Source organism: Apodemus sylvaticus, chromosome 7 (assembly GCF_947179515.1).
Source record: "Apodemus sylvaticus chromosome 7, mApoSyl1.1, whole genome shotgun sequence".
NCBI classification, from domain to species: domain Eukaryota; kingdom Metazoa; phylum Chordata; class Mammalia; order Rodentia; family Muridae; genus Apodemus; species Apodemus sylvaticus.
In genome coordinates, this window is record NC_067478.1 from 69,155,169 (window position 1) to 69,177,683 (window position 22,515).

Below are 22,515 nucleotides of genomic sequence, written 5' to 3' on the forward strand. Positions count from 1 at the left end.
ACTTTAAAACTGGGTTAGATGGCCTTTAAAACACACATTTTTCAAAATATTTTCTAGCTATTAGCCTTCTGTCAGATGGGTGGCTGGCAGATATTTTCTTCCATTCTGTATAGGGTTTTTGGTTGCTGTTGAGGGTTTCTGTTTTGTTGGTGTTTTCTGGTGTTGGCAACTGATGTGGAAGTCCTGTACCTGCCCCACAGCACGGAGCTGAATCCCCAGCCTGGAGGTGGCCACCACTCTGCTCTGTTCATTGTCAGGCGGAGCCTTTGAAGTTTATTGCAGTCAGTCAGGTTTAGCTTTAATTCCCTGTGCTCTGGAGTCCTCTCCAGGAACATCGTTGCCTGCGCCAATGTGTTGAAACATTTCCTCCATGTTTTCTCCCAGAAGTTTCAAATTTTCAGATTTGAGATTTGGGCTTTGGATACATTTTGATCGACTGCCATACAAAGTGAGGAACCTGGGTCAAGTTTCCCTCTTCAGCTTGAGGATGTCCAGTGTCCCCTGTGCCACTTTTTTTGCTTTTCTTTTTCTTTCTTTCATTCGTTCTTCCTTCCTTCCTTCCTTTCTTTCTTTCTTTCTTGATCTCTCTCTTCCTCTCCCTCCCTCCCTCCCTCTCCCTTCTCTCTCTCTCTCTCTCTCTCTCTCTCTCTCTCTCTCTCTCTCATGGCTGAGGCCGATTTCACTAAACTTGTGTGCCCAGATCTGTCTGGGATAGGATTCTGTCCTGCTGGTCCAGGTGTTTATATGTCTGTGCCAAGCCATCTTATTGATTGTGGCTCTGTAAAATGTCTTGAAATCAGGTATGTTTTTTCTCAAGATTGCTTTGGCTATTTGGAATCATTTCTGTTTCCATATGAATTTTGGGATCTGTTCATCATGACACTCTCATGGGAATGATGTTGACTCTGTAGGTCACTTTGTATACTATGTAATTTAATAACTTTAATTATGTAAATCCCTCATTTTAAGGGAGTATTTTTAAATATTTTCTTCCATTTCTTTCATCAGCTTTGCAGTTCTCACTATAGAAATATTTACTTCTTTAGCTTTGGTTATGTGACTATTGTGAATAAGAGTGATTTCATGATTGCTTTCTCAGTAAATTTATTATTTTTTTACTTTTATTTATTTTTTATTATAAATTTTATTTTCTATATTCTTTGTTTACATTTCAAATTATTTCCCCTTTCCCAGTTTCCCCCTCCCCATATGTCCCATAAACCACCTTCTCTCCACCTATTCTCCAATCACCTCTCTCCTTTTTCTCTCTCCTGATAACTCCCCTCCAATGCTAGATCAAGCCTTTCCAGGATCAGGACCCTTTCCTTACTTCTTCATGAGAGTCATTTGTTATGCTAATTGTGGTTGGGTATTCAGAGCTTCTGGGCTAATTAATATCCACTTATCAGAGATTGCATTCCATGTGTATTCTTTTGTGACTGGGTTACCTCACATAGGATGACATTTTCCAGATCCAACCATTTGCCTAAAAATTTCGTGAATTCATTGTTTTTAATTGCTGAGTAGTATTCCATTGTGTGACTATACCAAATTTTCTGTATCCATTCCTCCAGTGAGGGACATCTGGGTTCTTTCCAGCTTCTGGCTATTATAAATGAGGCTGCTATGAACATAGTGGAGCATGTGCCTTTATTGCATGCCAGGGAATCCTTTGGGTATATGCCCAGGAGAGGTATAGCAGGGTCCTCCGAAAGTGTCATGTCCAGTTTTCTGAGGAACCGCCAGACTGATTTCCAGAGTGGTTGTACCATCTTACAACCCCACCAGCAGTGGAGGAGTGTTCCTCTTTCTCCACATCCTTGCCAACACCTGCTGTCTCCTGAGTTTTTAACCTTAGCCATTCTGACTGGTGTGAGGTCAAATCTCAGGGTTGTTTTGATTTGCATTTCCCTAATGACTAATGATGTTGAGCACTTCTTAAGGTGCTTCTCGGCCATCCGAATTTCTTCAGGTGAAAATTCTTTGTTTAGATCTGTACCCCATTTTTTAATAAGGTTATTTGGTTCCCTGTGGTCTAACTTCTTGAGTTCTTTGTATATACATCAGATATTAGCCCTCTATCAGATATAGGGTTGGTGAAAATCTTTTCCCAATTTGTTGGTTGGCGTTTTGTTCTTTTGACAGTGTCCTTTGCCTTACAGAGACTTTGTAATTTTATGAGGTCCCATTTGTCAATTCTTGATCTTAGAGCATAAGCTATTGGTGTTCTCTTCAGGAATTTTTCCCCTGTGCCCATGTCCTCAAGGGTTTTTCCCAGTTTCTTTTCTATTAGTTTCAGTGTGTCTGGTTTTGTGTGGAGGTCATTGATCCACTTGGAGTTGAGTTTAGTACAAGAAGATAAGACTGGATCAATTCTCACTCTTCTGCATGCTGACCTCCAGTTGAACCAGCACCATTTGTTGAAAAGACTATCTTTTTTCCACTGGATGTTTTCTGCTCCTTTGTCGAAGATCAAGTGACCATAGGTGTGTGGATTCATTTCTGGATCTTCAATTCTATTCCATTGGTCCACTTGCCTGTCACTGTGCCAATACCATGCAGTTTTTAACACTATTACTCTGTAGTATTGCTTTAGGTCTGGGATACTGATTCCCCAAGAAGTACGTTTACTGTTGAGAATAGTTTTAGCTATCCTGGGTTTTTTGTTATTCCAGATGAATTTGAGAATTGCCTTTTCTAACTCTGTGAAGAACTGAGTTGGGATTTTGACGGGGATTGCATTGAATCTGTAGATCGCTTTTGGCAAGATGGTCATTTTAATTATATTAATCCTGCCAATCCACGAGCATGGAAGATTTTTCCATTTTCTGAGGTCTTCTTCAATTTCCTTCTTCAGAGACCTGAAGTTCTTGTCGTATAGATCTTTCACTTGTTTGGTTAGAGTCACACCAAGATACTTTATATTGTTTATGGCTATTGTGAAGGGTATCATTTCCCTAACTTCTTTCTCAGCCTGCTTATCCTTTGAGTATAGGAAGACAACTGATTTGCTTGAGTTGATTTTATAACCTGCCACTTTGCTGAAGTTGTTTATCAGCTGTAGTTCTCTGGTGGAGGTTTTCCGGTCACTTAAGTAGACTCTCATGTCATCTGCAAATAGTGATAATTTGACTTCTTCCTTTCCAATTTGTATACCTTTGACCTCCTAATTGCTCTAGCTAGAACTTCAAGTACTATATTGAAAAGATATGGAGAGAGAGGACAGCCTTGTCTATTCCCTGATTTTAGTGGGATTGCTTCAAGTTTCTCTCCATTTAGTTTGATGTTGGCTACTGGTTTGCTGTATGTTGCTTTAACTATGTTTAGGTATGGGCCTTGAATTCCTGTTCTTTCCAAGACTTTTAGCATGAAAGGATGCTGAATTTTGTCAAATGCTTTTTCAGCATCTAATGAAATGATCATATGTTTTTTTTCTTTGAGTTTGTTTATGTAGTTGATTGCATTGATGGATTTCCTATATTGAACCATCCCTGCATCCCTGGGATGAAGCCTACTTGATCATGGTGGATGATTGTTTTGATGTGTTATTGAATTCGGTTGGCAAGAATTTTATTAAGTATTTTTGCATCGATATTCATAAGGGAAATTGGCCTGAAGTTCTCTTTCTTTGTTGGATCTTTGTGGTTTTGGTATCAGCATAATTGTGGCTTCATAGAACATATGTGGATAGTGTTCCTTCTGTTTCTATTTTGTGGAATAGTTTGAAGAGTATTGGTGTTAGGTCTTCTATGAAGGTCTGATAGAATTCTGCACTGAAGCCATCTGGTCCCATGCTTTTTTTGGTTGGGAGACTTTCTATGACCCCTTTTATTTCTTTAGGGGTTATGGGACTGTTTAGATGATCTATTTGATCCTGATTTAATTTTGGTGTCTGATATCTGTCTAGGAAACTGTCCATTTCCTCCAGATTCTCCAGTTGTGTTGAGTATAGGCTTTTGTAGTAGGATCTAATGATTTTTTTAATTTCCTCAGTTTCTGTTGTTATATCTCCCTTTTCATTTCTAATTTTGTTAATCTGGATATTGTCTATGTGCCCTTTGGTTAGTCTGGCTAAGGGTTTATCTATCTTGTTGATTTTCTCAAAGAACCAGCTCCTGGTTTTGTTGATTCTTTGTATGGTTCTCTTTGTTTCTACTTGATTGATTTCAGCCCTGAGTTTGATGATTTCCTGCCTTCTACTCCTCCTGGGTGAAATAGCTTCTTTTTGTTCCAGGGCTTTCAGGTGTGTTGTTAAGCTGCTAGTGTTTGCTCTCTCCATTTTCTTTTTGGAGGCACTCAGGGCTATGAGTTTTCCTCTTAGCACTGCTTTCATTGTGTCCCATAGATTTGGGTATGTTGTGTCTTCATTTTCATTAAATTCTAAAAAGTCTTTAATTTCTTTCTTTATTTCTTCCTTGACCAAGGTATCATTGAGTAGAATATTGTTCAGTTTCCACATGTATGTGGGCTTTCTGTTGTTTTTGTTGCTATTGAAGAGCACTTTTACTCCATAGTGATCTGATAGGAGGCATGGGATTAGTTCAGTCTTTTTATATTTGTTGAGGTCTGTCTTGTGACCAATTATATGATTGATTTGGAGAAGGTGCAATGAGGTGCTGAGAAAAAGGTATATTCTTTTGCTTTAGGATAAAATGTTATATATATATATAACATATATATATATATATATATATATATAACATATATATATATATATATATATATATAACATATATATATGTTAAATCTAATTGGTCCAAAGCTTCAATTAGTTTCACTGTATCCCTGTTCAGTTTCTGTTTTCCTGATCGATCCATTGAGGAAAGTGCAGTGTTGAAGTCACCCACAATTATTGTGTTAGGTGCAATGTGTGCTTTGAGCTTTAGTAAAGTTTCTTTTATAAATGAGGGTTCCCTTTCATTTGGAGCATAGATGTTCAGGATTGAGAGTTCTTCTTGGTGTATTTTTCCTTTGACAAGCAAGAAGTGTCCCTCAGAGTCTCTTTTGATGACTTTGGGTTGAAAGTCAATTTTATCTGATATTAGAATGGCTACTCCAGCTTGTTTCCTGAGACCATTTGCTTATAAAATTGTCTTCCAGCCTTTTACTCTAAAGTAATGTTTGTCTTTGACACTGAGGTGTGTTTCCTGTATGCAGCAATATGTAGGGTTCTGTTTACGTATCCAGTCTGTTAGTCTATGCCTTTTTATTGGGGCATTAAGCCCATTGATGTTAAGAAATATTAAAGAATAGTGATTATTACTTCCTGTCATTTTTTATGTTATTTTTTAAATTTGATTGGTTATCTTCTTTTGGGTTTGATGAAAGAAGGTTACTATCTTGCTTTTTCCAGGGTGAAATTTCCCTCCTTGTATTGGTGTTTTCCACCTATTTTCCTTTGTAGGGCTGGGTTTGTGGAAAGATATTGGGTAAACTTGGTTTTGTCATGGAATATCTTAGTTTCTCCATCTATGGTGATTGAGAGTTTTGCTGGGTATAGTAGTTTTGGCTGCCATGTGTGTTCTCTTAGGGTCTTATGAGGTCTGCCCAGGATCTTCTAGCTTTCATCGTCTCTGGTGAGAACCTGGTGTGATTCTGATAGGTCTACCTTTATAAGTTACTTGCCCTTTCCCCCTTACTGCTTTTAATGTTCTTTCTTTGTTTAGTACATTTGGGGTTTTGATTATGATGTGACGGGAGGTATATCTGTTCTGGTCCAGTCTTTTTGGTATTCTGTAGGCTTCTTGTATATTCATGGGCATCTCTCTCTTTAGGTTAGGGAAGTTTTCTTCCATAATTTTATTGAAGATATTTGCTAGCCCTTTAAGTTGTAAATCTTCACTATCATCTATACCTATAATCCTTAGGTTTGGTCTTCTCATTGTGTCCTGGATTTCCTAGATGTTTGGGTTACAAGCTTTTTGCATTTTGCATTTTCTTTAACTGTTGAGTTTCTATGCATCTGAGATTCTTTCTTCTATCTCTTGTACTCTGTTGTTGATATTTGCATCTATGGCCCCTGATTTCTTCCCAAAGTTTTCTATCTCCAAAGTTGTCTCCCTTTGAGATTTCTTAGTTGTTTCTACTTCTGATTTTAGATCCTGGATGGTTTTGCTTAGCTCCTTCACTTGCTTGTTTGTGTTTTCCTGTAATTCTTTAAAAGATTTTTGTGTTTCCTCTTTCATGACCTCAGCCTGCTGACCAAAGTTCTCCTGTATTTCTTTAAGTGGATTTTGTGTTTCCTTCTTATTGGCTTCTGAATTCTCCTGAATTTCTTTCAATGATTTTTGTGTTTCCCTTGAAAGGGCTTCTAACTTTTGATCCATTTTCTCCTGAATTTCTTTAAGAGATTTATTTATGTCCTTCATGTGTTCCTGTAACAGCATCATGACCAGTGATTTTAAATCCAAATCTTGTTTTTCTGGTGTGTTGGGGTATCCAGGACATGCTGTTAATGGAGAACTGGGTTCAGATGCTGCCATATTGCCTTGATTTCTGTTAGTAACATTCCTACATTTGCCTTTTGCCATCTTGTTCTCACTGGTGTTAGTGGTCTTGTTGTCAGTGCTGGACTCACCAGTGCAAGCTGCCTCTTCCTAGCTGGTGTCCGGGTACACAGCTGACCTCCTATACTACCTGGAGACAGGGTGCTGTGGCCCAGGCTGTTCCAGATCCAGTCGCGGAGACTGGAAGGCCAGAGGCCTCAGGACTGGATTCTATGCTCTGTAGGGCTGGACTCACCAGAGCATGCTGGTTCCTCCCAGCCGGCCTCCGGGTACACAGCAGGCCTCTTGCACTTCCTGGAGACTGGCGCCTTGGCCCAGGCTGTTCCCGATCCTGAAGTGGAGACCTGAAGGCTCCCGCCAGAGGCCTCGGGACTGGATCCTACGTTCTGTAGGGCTGGACACACCAGAGCACGCTGCTTCCTCCCAGCCGGCCTCTGGTTGCACAGCTGGCCTCTTGCTGCAATTTATTATTGACATATGGAAAAGCATTATTTTGATATATTGGGTTTTTAAAAATATATGTCCTGATAGTTTACTGTAATATTTTCATTTCTGATCATCTTTTGGGGAACTTTGTGGTTTTGGGGTTTTTTAGTTTTTGGTTTTGGTTTTTTGAGACAGGGTTTCTCTGTGTAGCCCTGGCTGTCCTGGAACTTACTCTGTAGATGAGGCTGGCCTCGAACTCAGAAATTCGCCTGCCTCTGCCTCCCATGTGCTGGAATTAAAGGTGTGCACCACCACTGCCCAGGAGGACTTTGTGGTTTTTAATGTATAAAAATGTTCATCTGCAAATGGACATTTTACGTCTTTCCCATCTGCATGTCATTTTATTTCTTTTTCTTGCCTAATAGCTGTGGCCAAAATGTCTGGTACTGTGCTGAATAAGACCCGTGAAAGTAGACAGATGGCCTGTGCTGTCTTGTTCCTTAGAGACAGCACTCCATTTCTCCTCAGTTCATTATGATGTTGGCTGTGGATTTATTCTACAAAGATATTGTCACGTTGAGGTCTGATCCTCTGTACCTTATTTGTTTAGTACGCCACCCTGAGTCAGGGGTTCTCTGCATAGCTCTTGCTGTCCTAGAACTTATTTTGTAGACCAGGCTCGTCTTGAACTCAGAGATTCTGCCTCTGCATTCTGAGTGCTGGGATTAAAGGCATGTACCACTACTAACCAGTAATATCTATCTTTTTTAATCATAAAGAAATTTAACATTTTGTCAAATACTTCTTCTGCATCAACTTGATTCTTCCCTCTGTTTGCCTGTTTTATTCATTTGTATCCCTGGATTAAAATTAACTTGATAATGTGTATGATCTTTGTTTGAGACAGGGCTTCATTGTGGAGCCCAGATTGGTCTGGACCTCACTCACTCTATAGCCAAGGCCTGTGTAAAACCTTGATCTTCCTGCTTTAGCCTACAGGGCTGGGTTCCCAGGGTATACCACCCTGCTTGCCTTTTTGTTGTAGTATTGTTTTGTTGCCTTATTGAATTTCATTCTTTCTTCTTTTGTTAAGGGTTTTTTGCATCTGTGTCCACCAGGAATCTGCAGACCCGATGGAGCCAGTTTGAAAGGATTCCCTCTCTTCCAAAGCTGTGGAATAACAGTGTGAGAGCTAAAAGCTTCATCAAATTTAGCAGCAAAGCCATCCAGTTCTTGGATTTTCTTTCTTGGAAAAAGGTTATAATGTTGATTCAAACTCATCATAGGTCTGCTCAGATTCAGAATCTCTTGGTTCAGTTTTGATAGGTCATACGTGTCCAGATATTTGTTCATTTCTTATAGATTTTCCAGTTCTATGGCATATCAACTCTTCAAAACAATCCCTGGCAATCCTTTATGGGTCTGTAGTATACTTGAAATGTCTTTCACATCTCTACTCTTCTCTTTTTCTCTCTTGATTAGTTAAGCTAATTTTGTTGATTCTGTTTATCTTTTCAGCAAAATAACTCCTTGACTTAATCATCCTTGATACTGTCATTTTAGTCTATATTTTATTTCCACTTGGTTTTTTTTTTTCTTTTGAGACAGGTTTTCTCTGTGTAGCCCTGGCTGTCTTGCAATTCGATTTGTAGATCCAGTTGGCCTCGAACTCACACAGATCTGCCTGCCTCTGCCTCCTGAGTGCTGGACTTAAAGGCGTGCGCTACTACACTCAGCTCCACTCTGATCTTTATTAACTTTGTCCTATTAATTTTGGGTTTGCTTGCTTCTGTAAGTCTTTGCAATGCATCATTAGGTTGTCCAAATGCCTTTTCTCTGTTCTTTTTAAAGGTGTGAATTCACTGTTAGTCACTTTCCACTTCTACAGCTGCATGCGCTGTACCACAGATTCTGGCATGCTGTATTTCCATTCCATCTGTGTGTTTCCAGAAATTTAAACTTTTTTTCTAACTTTCTCAGTGACATATTGTTTGGTCTCCATGAGTTTGCATGTTTTCTGAAGTTTCTCTCATCCAATGGTAGTGCCATTCTATGGCAATAAAAAACACGAGCATCACACACACACAAAAAAAAAATGTTTGTGATTTGTTAGGATTTGTTCTATGGCCTTTAACATTTGGAATATCCAAAAGAATATTTTATGTACTGTGAATGCGCATTCTGCAGCCTCTCTCTAGAGTGTTCTCCATATGTCTATGAGGTCCATCGCATGTATAGTTTGACTCAGATGCTGCCTGTTTTTTCTCATCTAGATGGCCTGTAGATTAAAGTGGAGTACTGAACTTCCTATCTCTCCAGTGTTTATTTTCTAAACTTAGGGGCTCCAGCATTATGTGCATGTATTTACAATCATATACTTTAAAATTTGTATTTTGTTACATTTTTATTTGTGTGTGTGCCACAGGGAGTGTGTGGAGGTCAGAGGACAGCCTGCAGGAGTTGATTCTCTCCTTCACCACCTAGATCCTGCCTATATCCTGGGGATTGAACTCAGGTCATCAGGCTTGGCAGCAAATGACTACCTGCCAACAACTCTTGATTCCCCTGTGTCTTTCTGAGTATGATATATGTGTGTATATTGTATGTATGTGTATGTGCTGATGGTGTGTACTTGTACACATGTGATGGCCGGAGGAGGGCATCAGGTGTCATCTGTTATTCTCTGCATTGTTCTTTGAATCTTGTAAAGTACCCTTGTGTTTTTTTCCAGCCATTTTTCTTTCTCTACTTTATGAACTGATCCTTTTATTTATTTTTTTTTTTTTTGGTTTTTTTGGATTTGTTTTTTTCGAGACAGGGTTTCTCTGTATATAGCCCTGGCTGTCCTGGAACTCACTCTGTGGACCTCGAACTCAGAAATCCACCTGCCTCTGCCAAACTGATCCTTTAGTCAATATTTAGCAACCTTCTTTGTCTCTTTTGACATCTTCCTCCCTAAGTCTAGTTTCTCTGATAAAAGTACAACTACTGCTTACTTTTGGATCCCCTTTATTTGAAATATTATTTTCCAACCTTTCATTTCCAGGCTATTTCTAGTGACTTTACTGATGAGCTAAGTTTCTTTTTCTTTTCTTTCTTTCTTTTTTTTTTTATTACACAATCGAAAATAATATTTTATTTTATTTATTTTATTTTTTTTTTTTACCAATGGTAGGTTCCTGTAATTGGCAGTTAGAGTTTTCCTATGCACACCACTCCCTGCTCCCAGCAGCCCCAGGTGCTACATTTCGATGGCTTGCCAGTCTGAAGTAGCGTCTATGTGATCACGGGCTAGCTTTGCTCCAGTAGCTTTGCTTCCATTGTGCTTTTCTGACATGCAGAAGTGAAGTTGTGGCTGATGTATGTCCTAAGTTTCAAACCGTCCATTTTAACTTTTTAAGTTTCTTTGTCTTATTTATAAAAAGGAAAGAAGCAACTTTTCACCACTCTGCATCTCCAATGGCTTTGGAAAATATATAATCTCTTCCGTTAAGATTCATAATGCTGCCGGGCGGTGGTAGCTCACGCCTGTAATCCCAGCACTCTGGGAGGCAGAAACAGGCATATCTCTGAGTTCGAGGCCATCCTGGTCTACAGAGTGAGTTCTAGGACAGCCAGGGAAACCCTGTCTGGAAAAAAAACCAAATCCAAAAAACCAAAGGGAAAAAAAAGATTCATAATGCTATACTTGAGATAAAATTTCCATTTATTTTTTACTTCTGTGTATCTTACTGGCATACAACAACATTAGAAACAACATTAATGTATTAAAATTTTAAAAATCGATAATCTACTCACTATTAAAATGCTCCCAACTGTGGCTGGTATTTACCTAGATAGATAATGCTCTCCTTATGAGACTTTCCACATTTTTGACAAAGAGTAATTTTTTTAATTTTTTTTTATTTATTGAAAAGGGAAGTAAAAACACTTTATGATAAAATTAAAGATTTGCATGGAAAAATCTTTCAGATAAACACATTAAAATTGACAATTTTCATGGGAAATTAAAGAGTAAAGTGGTAGACATGTAAAACATTGCTAAATTAGTTGAAATATGGGATAGAAATACTTTATGATAGAATTGAAGATTTATGTGGAAAATATTTCTGAGAAAATTGTAGAAAAATGTAGAAAAACATTCTAGAATTGAAGATTATCATGGAAAATTATAAATACAATAATGGTAGGTATAAAAGTATTCCTAAATTGATTAAAAGTGGAATTATAAACATTTTCTGATAAACTTGAAGATTTACATGGAAAATATTTCTGATAAAATTGAAGAAATATATAGAAAAACATGTTAAAATTAAAGATTATCATGGAAATTATACAGGTAAAATGATAGGCATAAAGATAATTCTAAGTTGATTGAAGGTAGAATTATAAACATTTTCAGATAACATTGAAGATTTACATGGAAAATATTTCTGGTAAAATTCAAGAAATAAATAGACAAACATGTTAAAATTGATTATTTCATAGAAAATTTTACATAAAAAGGTAGATATAAAAACTCTAAATTGATTGAAGGTGGAATTAAAAACATTTGAGATAAAATCAAAACATTGAAAACATTTCTGATAAAATAGAGGAAGTATATAGAAAGACATTAAAATTAAAGATTATCATGAAAATGCAGATAAAATGGTAGACATAAAATATAAATTATATAAATACTAAATTAATTAAAAGGGGAATTACAAAGTTTCTGATAAAATTGAAGATTTACATGAGAAATATTTCGTTAGTCTAGGTCTTTTTATTGGAGAGTTGAGTCCATTGTTAAGAGATTTTAGGGAATAGTGATTATTGCTTCTTGTTATTTTTGATGTTATTTTTATGTTTGTGTGGGTATCTTCTTTTGGGTTTGTTGGAAGAAAATTACTTTCTTGCTTTTTCTAGGGTATGGTTTCCCTCCTTGTGTTGGCATTTTCCATCAATTATCCTTTGTAGGGCTGGATTTGTGGACAGATATTGTGTAAATTTGGTTTTATCATGGAATATCTTGGTTTCTCCATCTATGATGAGAAACAAAGATATGAGAAACCAATTAAGAGTTTTGCTTGGTATAGTTGCCTGGGCTGGCATTTGTGTTCTCTTAGGGTCTGTATGAGGATCTTCTAGCTTTCATCGTCTCTGATGAGAACCTGGTGTGATTCTGATAGGTCTGCTTTTATAAGTTACTTGCCCTTTTCCCCTTACTGCTTTCTTTGTTTAGTGAATTTGGTGTTTTGATTATTATGTGCTGGGAGGACTTTCTGTTCTGGTTCAGTCTGTTTGGAGTTCCGAAGGCTTCTTGTATGTTCATGGGCATCTCTTTCTCTAGGTTAGGGAAGTTTTCTTCTACAATTTTGTTGAAGATATTTACTGAGCCTTTAAGATGTAAATCTTTGCTCTTGTCTATACCTATAATCCTTAGGTTTGGTCTTCTCATTGTGTCCTGGAGTTCCTGGATGTTTTGGGTTACCAGCTTTATACATTTTGCATTTTCTTTGACTGCTGAGTCAATGTTTTCTATGGTATCTTCAACACCTGAAGTTCTTTCTTCTCTCTCTTATATTCTGTTGTTGATGCTTGCATCTATGACCCCTGAATTCTTTCCAAGGTTTTCTATCTCCAGAGAGGTCTCACTTTGTGGTTTCTTTATTGTTTCTACTTCCACTTTTAGATCCTGAATGGTTTTGTTCAGTTCCTTCACTTGATTGATTGTGTTTTCCTGTAATTCTTTAAGGGATTTTTGAGTTTCTTCTTTAAGGGCTTCTGCCTGTTGACACATGATCTCCTGTATTTCTTTAAGGGATTTCTGTGTTTCCTCTTTAAGGGCTTTTACCTATTGACCGATGTTCTCCTGTATTTCTTTAAGGGAGTTATTTAAGTCTTTCTTGAAGCCCATGAGATACGATTTTAAATCCAACTCTTGCTTTTCCAGTGTGTTGGGGTATCAGGGACTTGCTGTGGTGGGAGAACTGGATTCTGATGTTGCCATGTGGCCTTGGTTTCTGTTGGTAGGGTTCTTGTGCTTGCCTTTCACGGTCTAGTTATCTCTGGTGCTAGTTGATATTGTCTCTGGCTGGAGTTTGTTCCTCCTGTGGGCCTGTAAGCCTGTGTCCTTACTCCTCTGAGCTCAAAAGTGAAAGCACTGCTGGGAGATCTCTCTCTCCTGATGGGTTATGCACAGAAAGCTGTAGAGTTTCCCGGCTCCCTGGTGTAAATGGCAGTAGGAAGACTTCTGTCCCAGCTGCTCCACTGATCTTAGGCCCTGTGTGCTCCTAGCTGGTCCCCTCCAGGGAGAAGGTGGAGATCTCACCTCTGTGCTCAGAAGTGCATCTAAGTTTCCTATCCACAGCATATTTTTGATTCTTATTTTGTTTTTGAGACAGGATCTTGTATGGTCTGGTATCCACTATGTAGCCCAGGCTAGCCTTAAAGTCATGGTGATCCTTTTGCTACAGCCAGATGAGTGCTGGGATCAAAGGTGTGTATCATAACATCTGGCCTTAAAAAAAAAAAAACCTATCCGGTAAGACCATAGCTTTCAATTGAATAACTTAGTCCATTTATATTCAAGGTTATTATTGAAATGTAGGAATCTATGCCTGTCTTGATGTTTCTAGTTATTCAGAGCATTACTTTTCCTCATCTTATTCATCATTGCAGTTTGCTTGCTGTATTTGATAGTCTGATTCTTTTTTGTGTGTGTCTATTCTTCCAGTGGAACTCACTTTCACATGCTATTGTGTTTCTCTTCCCTTCATTTCTAGATGCAGTACCTCCTTAAGTCATGCACTCATGAATTTCCCCAGCTACTCCTCATCTCAGAAGATCTTCTGAAGGATAGCCTTGCTGGGTATAATAATCTTGATTGGCAGTAATTTTCTTTCAGAACATAGAGAGTGGCATTCCATTTCCTGGTATCCTATAGGATACTGCAAATCTTTGTCTCTTTGCCTTTGGGTAATTCATGGATGTTTGGTGATTTAATAGTATGCCACAGATTTGTGTCCTCTCTTCCTTTCTCCCCGCTCCCCAAATGAACTATTTAAGAAGACTTGTCTTCAAGCATAAACATTTTTCTTCTACTCAATTTTGTCTGTTGTTGAAGCTCTCAACCAAAATCTTTAGTTGATATATTATGAATCCCTTACTCCTAAATTTTTAAAAAATTTTTTCATTCATATCCTTCATTGTCATATATGATTATTTAAATGTTTGTGTTCTTTTCAATTTTACTGAGCTTAAAAACAATAATTCCATTTTCCTGGCTCTCTGGGATTTATTACTAGAGCTACGATCATTTATTGACTTGCATGTTTGTATATATGTATAGGTGCACATGTCAGTTTTGCTTGTGGAATCAGAGGACAACTTGTAGGAGTCAGTTATTTCTTTCCACCATATGGGTCCTAGAAGTTAGTTCATAAGCCTTGGCTACAAGTGCCTTTACCCACCAAGCATCTTACCAACCTATAGGCTGCCCTTTCTTTTAGTAAACCAGGCAGTCTGCCTGTTTTGAACACTGAGGAAAGTCACTGCAGTTGTTAGGACAACTGCAACCATACCACTACTGAATTCAGCACTCTTGAGTCTGGAGGCCTGGCTCTAGGTAACATGCACCAGCTACAGAAGATGCCACTCTAAGCAAAACAAGCCTTTGTGAGCTTTAGATTATCCAGATTACCTTGCAGCTATTTCCACTCAGGAACAGAGGAGGTGGCTAGTTTCAGTCACCAGGAGCTGAGGGCTCTGATTCTCTCAGAAAGCTCAGAGCTGAGATGGGAAGACATGACTAACAACTCCAGCCACTAAGTAAAACATTAGTGCAGCAAAGCTTGTGATTGGTAGAACCAGAATTGCATGCATAGCTGTGACTGTTAAAACTATAATCTGTGCACAAGCATGTCACAATCTTCTTCTTGCTTTATAAAGCAGGCTATTCTTCACTTCTTGGGCTACTCTGGGAAGCTCCTTCTACCTTATGCACTATTAGGCTCTAATAAAAGTGTCTTGTGAATGGTCTTTTGCCTACATGTGGCATGAAAAATAGACAAATACCTGGGTGGCACAGTGAGAAGGCAGGTGAAGAGTTCCAGAGTTCTAAAGGCTCTAACTAATATCCTCAGAAAATCCAGAGTTATCATATCAAGAGTTGGCTAAGAATTCCAGAGAGTAAGAAGCTATCTCTAAAAGTATGGTGGAGGTACTGCTATCACTATGGTGGACAAGCTATCACTATGGTGGACAAGCTATCACTATGAATGAAGAAGCTTAATATGGGAGCTGAGTCTACAAGGACTGCACACCCATCTCCCTAGAAGACTGGAGAGAGCTGGGAAGGGTTCAAGAGTCAAGGGTTCCAACACCATTTAAGAGCTAGAATTGCAGCTACTAGGTGTTGCTTCTCATAAGACCAGGGCAGAAGCTTCTGCCTTGAGCAGCCAAATCTTTGAAGGTTTAGAACCATAAGCTCCTAGTTGTTCTCAAGACTTAGAGAGCTAAGCGTCTGGATTTATAAGCCTAGCTTGTGACCCTCTAGAACCCAGGCCTATCACCACTAAAGGGACTGCCAAGCCATGTTCAGACAGAACACTATGCCCCCACCCCCATCCTGGAAAGTGGTCATTCCTGACACTACAGGCAACACCCGCTACTCCCATCTCCACCATACTGTGTACTCAGCAGTGCATTTGACTCAGAGGTACTTCTTGGGCAAAATTTGGATTACAAGGCAGCCAGCTGATGAGCTAGCACAATATATCTGTGGGTTCTCAAAGACAGGAACTCATACGTTTTTTGACCCCCTGGAGTCATCCAGATAAAAACAGAAGTGCTCTTCTTAGGTAGCTCCTAGCTATAGCACTGAGGGCTCACAGGAAGATGATGTAAAAATTGTTTTCAAAGCAAGGCTGCTGTGTAGACTTTAGGTTAGCTAGCTATCAATGGGTTGTGAACCACTGTAACAGCTGTGATTGTCAGCATCCACACTGGCTGTGTGAGCTGAGACTTTTCCCCCTGCGTCTCTATAGAGGGGCAGCTTTTCTTCCCTGTTGTGAGGCAGGGTCTGCAGGTGTCAGAATATTTTTGTTTTTCACTGTAACTTTGTCCCAGGCCTCTGAATCTCCCAAGGTCCTAATGTCCTTCTTTCAACTATCCCTCACCTGAAAATTCAACTATACATTTGTTGTTTGGGTTCTTTTCTTCACAGGAAGTGACTGCTAGGTGCCTCTAGTTCTCCATCTTGCTATTCCCCCTAAAGTGTCTTGACCCTTGCTTGCTCTTCTTCAGTTGAGTTTAACAGCTGTCATTTCTGCAGTTATCAGTTGGGAATTGGATCCTTTCCTTTAATTTTATTAGTATAAGAAATCAGTTGTGTTCCTTTGGGTTATGAGTCTGATTGGAAGTCAGAAAACAAACCACACATATTGCACTTCTGGAAGCTTTGTTCTTTAATGAGCCATGGAGTGATTTGTTCAGCAGGCTGCTTTTGTGTAGCTATACAGTGCATACTCTGAGTGATGCAAACTGCACTTTATACAAATGTCTTGCCCCCTTCCGGAAAAAAAAAAAAGTAAATTACAAAGTGCTGCTGATTTCATCAGGAATGTAATCAGTTATGTGAATAAGTCATTCTTATAGAATTCTTAAACAGTAAAGTGGCATATTTCACAGGATGCGTCCTTTTATAATACACAGTATTTTAAAATTTTACACTCACCATACTTATAAATTACTTTGAATCCATTAAAATAATATAATACTAATCTGTAGTCCACACCTTTCCCATAGTAAATACAAATACTTGGTTCAAGAGGTGCAACTCTTACATAACCTAAGAGGGCGGATAAATAGGCATTAAGAGTGGACGGGTAACAAGGTGACAGACCCATTGCTAGGGATTTTTGGAGATTTAAACCAGGAGATCAGTAAGATCTAATACACTGGAGATTACTCACTTAACACCTAACATGTGAGAATGTTCCAGAGAAATGTGGTCTCCTAGGGATGCAAAAAGTAAGGTCTTCTACAAATACCTAAAATTCTCACTACTAAGGCCAGCATGGTGTTGGGGCATAGTGCTGGGAAGTTTTCACAAGTGTGTGGGTACATAAAAACACACCACTCAACACAGAAGAATGCAGGGCTCACATCTATTTCTCCACCAAGAATTTTTGAAGTGAGTAAGAATGCTATCTGGACAACTTCTTTCTCCAATTACAACTTCACACACCTGAGAATCCTTCCTTTGCTCTAGCTTATTAGTTACAGTTGAAAACACAGCTCACAGGCATGACGGTGGAACAATACAGCCTTGATGTACCATCACCTCATGTCAGCACACTTCTGTGACACTGTCTTTGATTGTGAGACACAGAACAGTCTTCATACGCTATGCAAGGTATGACTGATAGGTTTCCAAAGCCTGAGGGCTGGCCCTAGTGACCTGTGCCCTGAACTCACATTCCTTTGTCTCTCCTAGCATCACTCATATCTCCATTTGTGCATATGACCCAGAATGGTCATATAATCGAAATGGCAGGAAGTACAAATATGTGCAAACTAAGCATGTCACCTCCCTGAATCCTGCCTGCATTTGCTGTAATTTGCTTCAATCTGTGATGCAAAATGTATTTGCTTCTGCTACATTTTCTATGATAACACAGCTACAGACACATATTAATGGGTAGGAAAAAATGTAGGAGTTATTGTGTTATGTAGGAGTTATATGTGTGATGTAACTAGAATGCTCTGAAATTTGGAGCACAAGTTCCACATGTGAGGCATTCTGCTGCTGCCAGAGTGTTTCTTTTGGAGCATTTTAAGACTGAAGAAAAGCAGCTAGACAGACATAACAGTGAATCCGACGTGGATCTGTATCATGAGTGATGATGCAGAGGCTCTGATAAGAACTGATGGAGCAGAACATCTGACACTACTGAGTTATGGCTTCGTCTCTATCAGACCAATAGTGCCTGCTAACACGAGAACAACAGCATTCTTTTCCTCAAAGGGGCCTATGCTTTGCCAAGACATTTTTAAGATTGTGTGGATTTTCCCCACCCCATCCTGGCGGCTTGTTAAATGATTAAAAATCCACAGATCTAGCAACTGAAAAAAAAAAGTTTTTATTTAACTTTATTCAAATTCAGGTTTTAGGTCCCTGAGAAAAATTATAAAGTCTTTAATATTGATTACCTAGTTCCTACAAAGTGACCTATGTAGGTAGTTTTTTTTTTTCTCAGCCCCAAATTTACTTTATAGAAACAATAAAAACAACAACCAAAAAAACTGAGCTGTAAAACTTTAGGTGGGAGAATATGTGTCAAGTGCTGGGTTCCAGGATATTCCTTTGAAACAAAGGAAATTGTTCTGAGCCAAGTGGAGAGCAACAGTTACCACCCAAGTAGCAGCTACTGTGCCCAAATACTAAAACAGACTGTATAGCCAGAAAGGCCCAAAGCAGCACCCCATGCTGGCTTCCTTTAGAAGTTTTCAAAATTCTTGTTGTTAATGCTCAAGGGATATAAAAGTTACTACTTACTGAATGACCATCATCATCAGGGAGATTTTCAAAGCTTCCTTCATGTGTCTCAATGCTGAACCCATACCAAGCCACAATGAGCCTGCTGTGCAAAATAATGCTACAAGTCTCATCTCTAGAGTCAGCCAATGACCACTGTAGCAGTGGCATGAGGTTCAGTGTTGTGTAGGAGGAGAGACCTTGCCTTAACAAAAGACTTCTATTCCCATAAATTTAAACCAAAAGAAGGAGGAAGAAGGAAGAAGGGAGGAAAAGGAGAAAAACAACCAAAATTCTGGTTATAGATGGTAAAGGCTTTTCTTGTAACAGTGCATGTGGTAGTTAGACAAAATGTATTTAGTGACTTTAAAAATAAACATTTCACATACTTAAGAAATGGTATCATGTTTCACTTCACATAACATTATAAATAGCAAAAACAGAGTTCTACTCCCACAATTGCTAGAACATGATGCTTCCGACATTATAACTTTATGCAAACTACCAGTGATGAAAATGATGCCCTTACTTATCCTTCACCCCAGGGGTGAATAGTGCTCACCACCTGTCTAATGGCCTCTTATCTGTAGGAAGAAACTCCATGGGAATAAAGGGAAGCACAAGGTTAAAAAGAACTAGGCATACTACACATGTGTATTTACAGTAAACTTCAGGAACAAGAATATTAACAAAAATAGCTTCAAGTAGTCCTTGATTTTTTTGTTCATCTAATACTGATGGTCTGAGAAAAAGAAGACAAAAATTAAATAGAACATATTCAAACTTTCTAAACTTCTTTTGGAGGCTTTTTCTATAACACTCATGCAAAGTTGTATGTGAGTACTCGTAGAGAAGTGATAAAATGATCACATCTATGGTGGTACTCCACCAGCAGATGAATAGGCTCGGATACAGTCTTCGGTTTAAGTCTATACAAAAAGAAACACCTGGATTAATCAGGATGATGCCTTCACATTTAGGAATTACCTAAATGTGTCTCTAACATATTACAAACAAAAACCTAGAGGAGTCTGATTTAATAAACAGGGCATACCAGTACAGTATGGCTACCAGAACTTTATCCCATGAAATATATTTGGCAGGAATTAACCAGGAGTTAAACCAGCACTGATTATAATATCAAATATCAACACGAGACAAAGCATGGTCTCCTCACAACATGACTAGATAGCTGAGACACTCTGGGCTTAATGGAAATCAGTTTTTGTTTCCAAAATAGACCATCGAGTATTTTGTAATTAAATTTAAAATTGAGGGCTTAGGCGTTTTACTTATAAATCCTTGGGGAAATTTTTATATTCTATCACAGTTCTAACTATTCCAATACAAACTCAAAAGCTTTTGCTTCCATAGTCAACAGAGGTTTGTATGTTTTCTTTAAATGCTAGAGATGAGAGCATTCCCCAGGATCACAATAGCCCCCTGGTTCAACAACTCTATGTAGGAAGGGAAAAGTAGGTGGGCAAGAAGCAACTACTGTTGGCCAAAATCCCCCAGGTCCCAGGTGGCTTTCTTTAGTGGAATCTCAAATACAGCAGCCAAGGCACAGCTGGCCCATCTCCAGCAAACTTCAAAGTGGCCACTTCTGCCAGAAGTCCAGTGATCCAGCATACAATCTGTCTGCTGAAACGAGGCAGGACCATTAGGACCGACTGTTACAAACAAGGCGACCAGAAGAGGCCCCAAAGATGAGATGTGGGGACACATCTGTCCATTAGACCATAAACTCATTATTTCCAAACATTGGTAGTTGCTGTGTGGAGCTGCAGTCTGAGTCCACAGTTTTCTTTCGGCCAGATGTGACTGTCCCCTCTGGGGTCTCTTTGGTTTTCTGAGGTGAGTTTTTCACATTCTTTAGTTTTTGTTTGCCCTTTTCAGGGTTGAAGGTTCCTCTGCTGATGAACTGAGGCCTGTCTTCTAGGGATTTGGCTTGGCCTAGTGGTCCTTCTGTTCCCTGGGCCTCACAAGCTGAGGTGGCTCGGTAAAATGGAGACTTGGAATAAATCTGAAATCGCTTTCTCGTGCCATGAGATGATGTAGTGTTTGATAGACATGAAGAAACAGAGGAGCTGACTGAGTCCAAAGAGTCTGGCTGCTTTCTTAGCTGCTTCCGCAACTTGCTTGAAGGCTCAGACTTGTCAGATGCTTTCAGGGAGTTAAGGGCTAAACTTCTCTCTAAAAACAGAAAATAATGTTGTACGTGACAGAGTCCAACTATGCAACATCATGTCATGAAAGAAGCCAGTGTTCACATGTGAAACTGAATGGGTAAGAAGTCCTGAGGGTCTAGTTAATCTATTTTGTGCAGAATCATTATTTTAAAAGCTGTCTTGGAGCTGGCCTCAAACTTAAAGAGATCTGTCTGTCTGCTGAATCTGGGATTCCACCAGACCAAACCTGAGAAAGCTTTTTTTTTTAAACATTAAAAATATATATATATATATTTTTACATGTGTGGATGCTTTGCCTATATGTATGTATGTACAACAAGAACATGCCTGATACCCTCAGAAAGGCCAGGAAAGGGCATTGGATTTCCTGGGATTGGAGTTATAGATAATTATAAACTACCATGTAGGTACTGGAAATTGAAACCAGCAACTCTGAAAGAGAATCCAGTGAGTGTTCCTAACTACTGAGCCACCCCTCTGGCCTTTAACTTGGGAATTCTTATTCCTTCTTTACAAAAAAAAAAGTATCTCTAGTCTAATATATTCATTTGTTAGATATCTCAAAAAATGGTACCTTCAGAATCCATATTCAAATTTTCCGAGCTATCAGCAGTCCCAATAGAAGCCTCAGACTCAAGGGTTTCATCATCAGAGGCACGAGGTTCCAATACAAGCATCTCAAATGTTAGTTCTTCCCTATGAGACACAATCATAAATCCATTAACATGATGGGAGAAAGAATAACAGGAAGACAATCCATAAAAGCATAGAAATTAAATAGCAAAGGCATTTCTTACTGCCCCATCATGGTGATGATGAAGAGGATTTATTATAGGCTAGGAAAGCAGTATGGATAAAAGTACAAGGTAATAACAAACCTATGAGTAATCATGGGGCTTGGGGGGGCGGGGTAGGTTGAGGCAGGTTGTTACAACTGCTGAGATATTCTGAGATGAACTCTGGACTGAGTTCGAGATTCCAAATTCCTTCATTTCTGGCTTCCTCATCCAGAAAACAAACTAGATTATCTCCAAATTTCCTTTTAGCTCTTAAACACTATTTTCAGATGAAGCTTTACTAACTAAACACCAACTTTATCTTCTACCTTGACCACATCACGGCTTTCTGGGCATAAGTAAAACACTGAGCTTTTCTGACCTGTGAAGCTTGCATTATCTCTGGCTACAGTACATTCTAATTTATCAGGATCACCCGCCTGTTTCAGTAATGTCCCTTCATATTTTGCAGTTACTTGGCTTCTAACATTATTTTCTTAACTAGCGCCCTGGTTACAGTTTGATCAATTTCAGTTAGTACCTTTAAAAAAAAACTCACTTCAAAATCCTAGTACCAAAATATCTTTGTCTCCAATGTTTTTCCTCTACACAATTAACTTCCTCCAATGAACAGATCACATAGCTTGTCAATTCCTAGAAATAAGCCAGCTCTGAATCCAGTTATTTCTCCTCTTTAAATAGCCTGAAATCAGCAGATTATCTTCTCAAGGAAAGCCTTCCCAGTAGCTGATTATTTCCAAAAAGCAGTCACATCTTTGAAACTTATGCTTATGGTTCTGTACTTTCTCTTTCCTAACAATCTCCTCTGTATCCCTCTATATCCTCAATATCATGTTCATCAGAGCTGAGGTAGGTCATCTTTTCAGACCCTGTTTAGTAACTACTGCCTCACTTTCCACAGCCGAGCCTTAGCTGCTTTGCAGTTGCCCTAAATTATAGAACCAATCCTGATACTAATGTTTCTTGATTCTTCATGAATCAAGTTCTTAGACTTAAGAGATGAGCTCTAGGGGCTCAAGGAGACCTTTAGGAATTCTTAGAGAGTAATCATTGTCAATGAGAAGTAGCATGGA

At 38.8% G+C, this 22,515-nt stretch overlaps 1 protein-coding gene across 7 annotated transcripts in view; it reads right to left on the bottom strand.

Annotated features, from left to right (window-relative positions):
• Positions 1 to 16,363: 16,363 nt before the first annotated feature.
• Positions 16,364 to 22,515, bottom strand: part of Myo9a (myosin IXA) — a 229,491-nt gene continuing 223,339 nt past the window's right edge. For all 7 annotated transcript variants that reach the window (XM_052188139.1, XM_052188138.1, XM_052188141.1 and 4 more), the window contains 2 exons: positions 21,220 to 21,341; positions 16,364 to 20,649 (listed from right to left, as the gene is read on the bottom strand). In XM_052188139.1, coding sequence (XP_052044099.1) covers positions 20,189 to 20,649; positions 21,220 to 21,341 — 583 coding nt within the window. In that variant the 3' untranslated portion in view covers positions 16,364 to 20,188. The remainder of the gene's footprint in view (positions 20,650 to 21,219; positions 21,342 to 22,515) is intronic.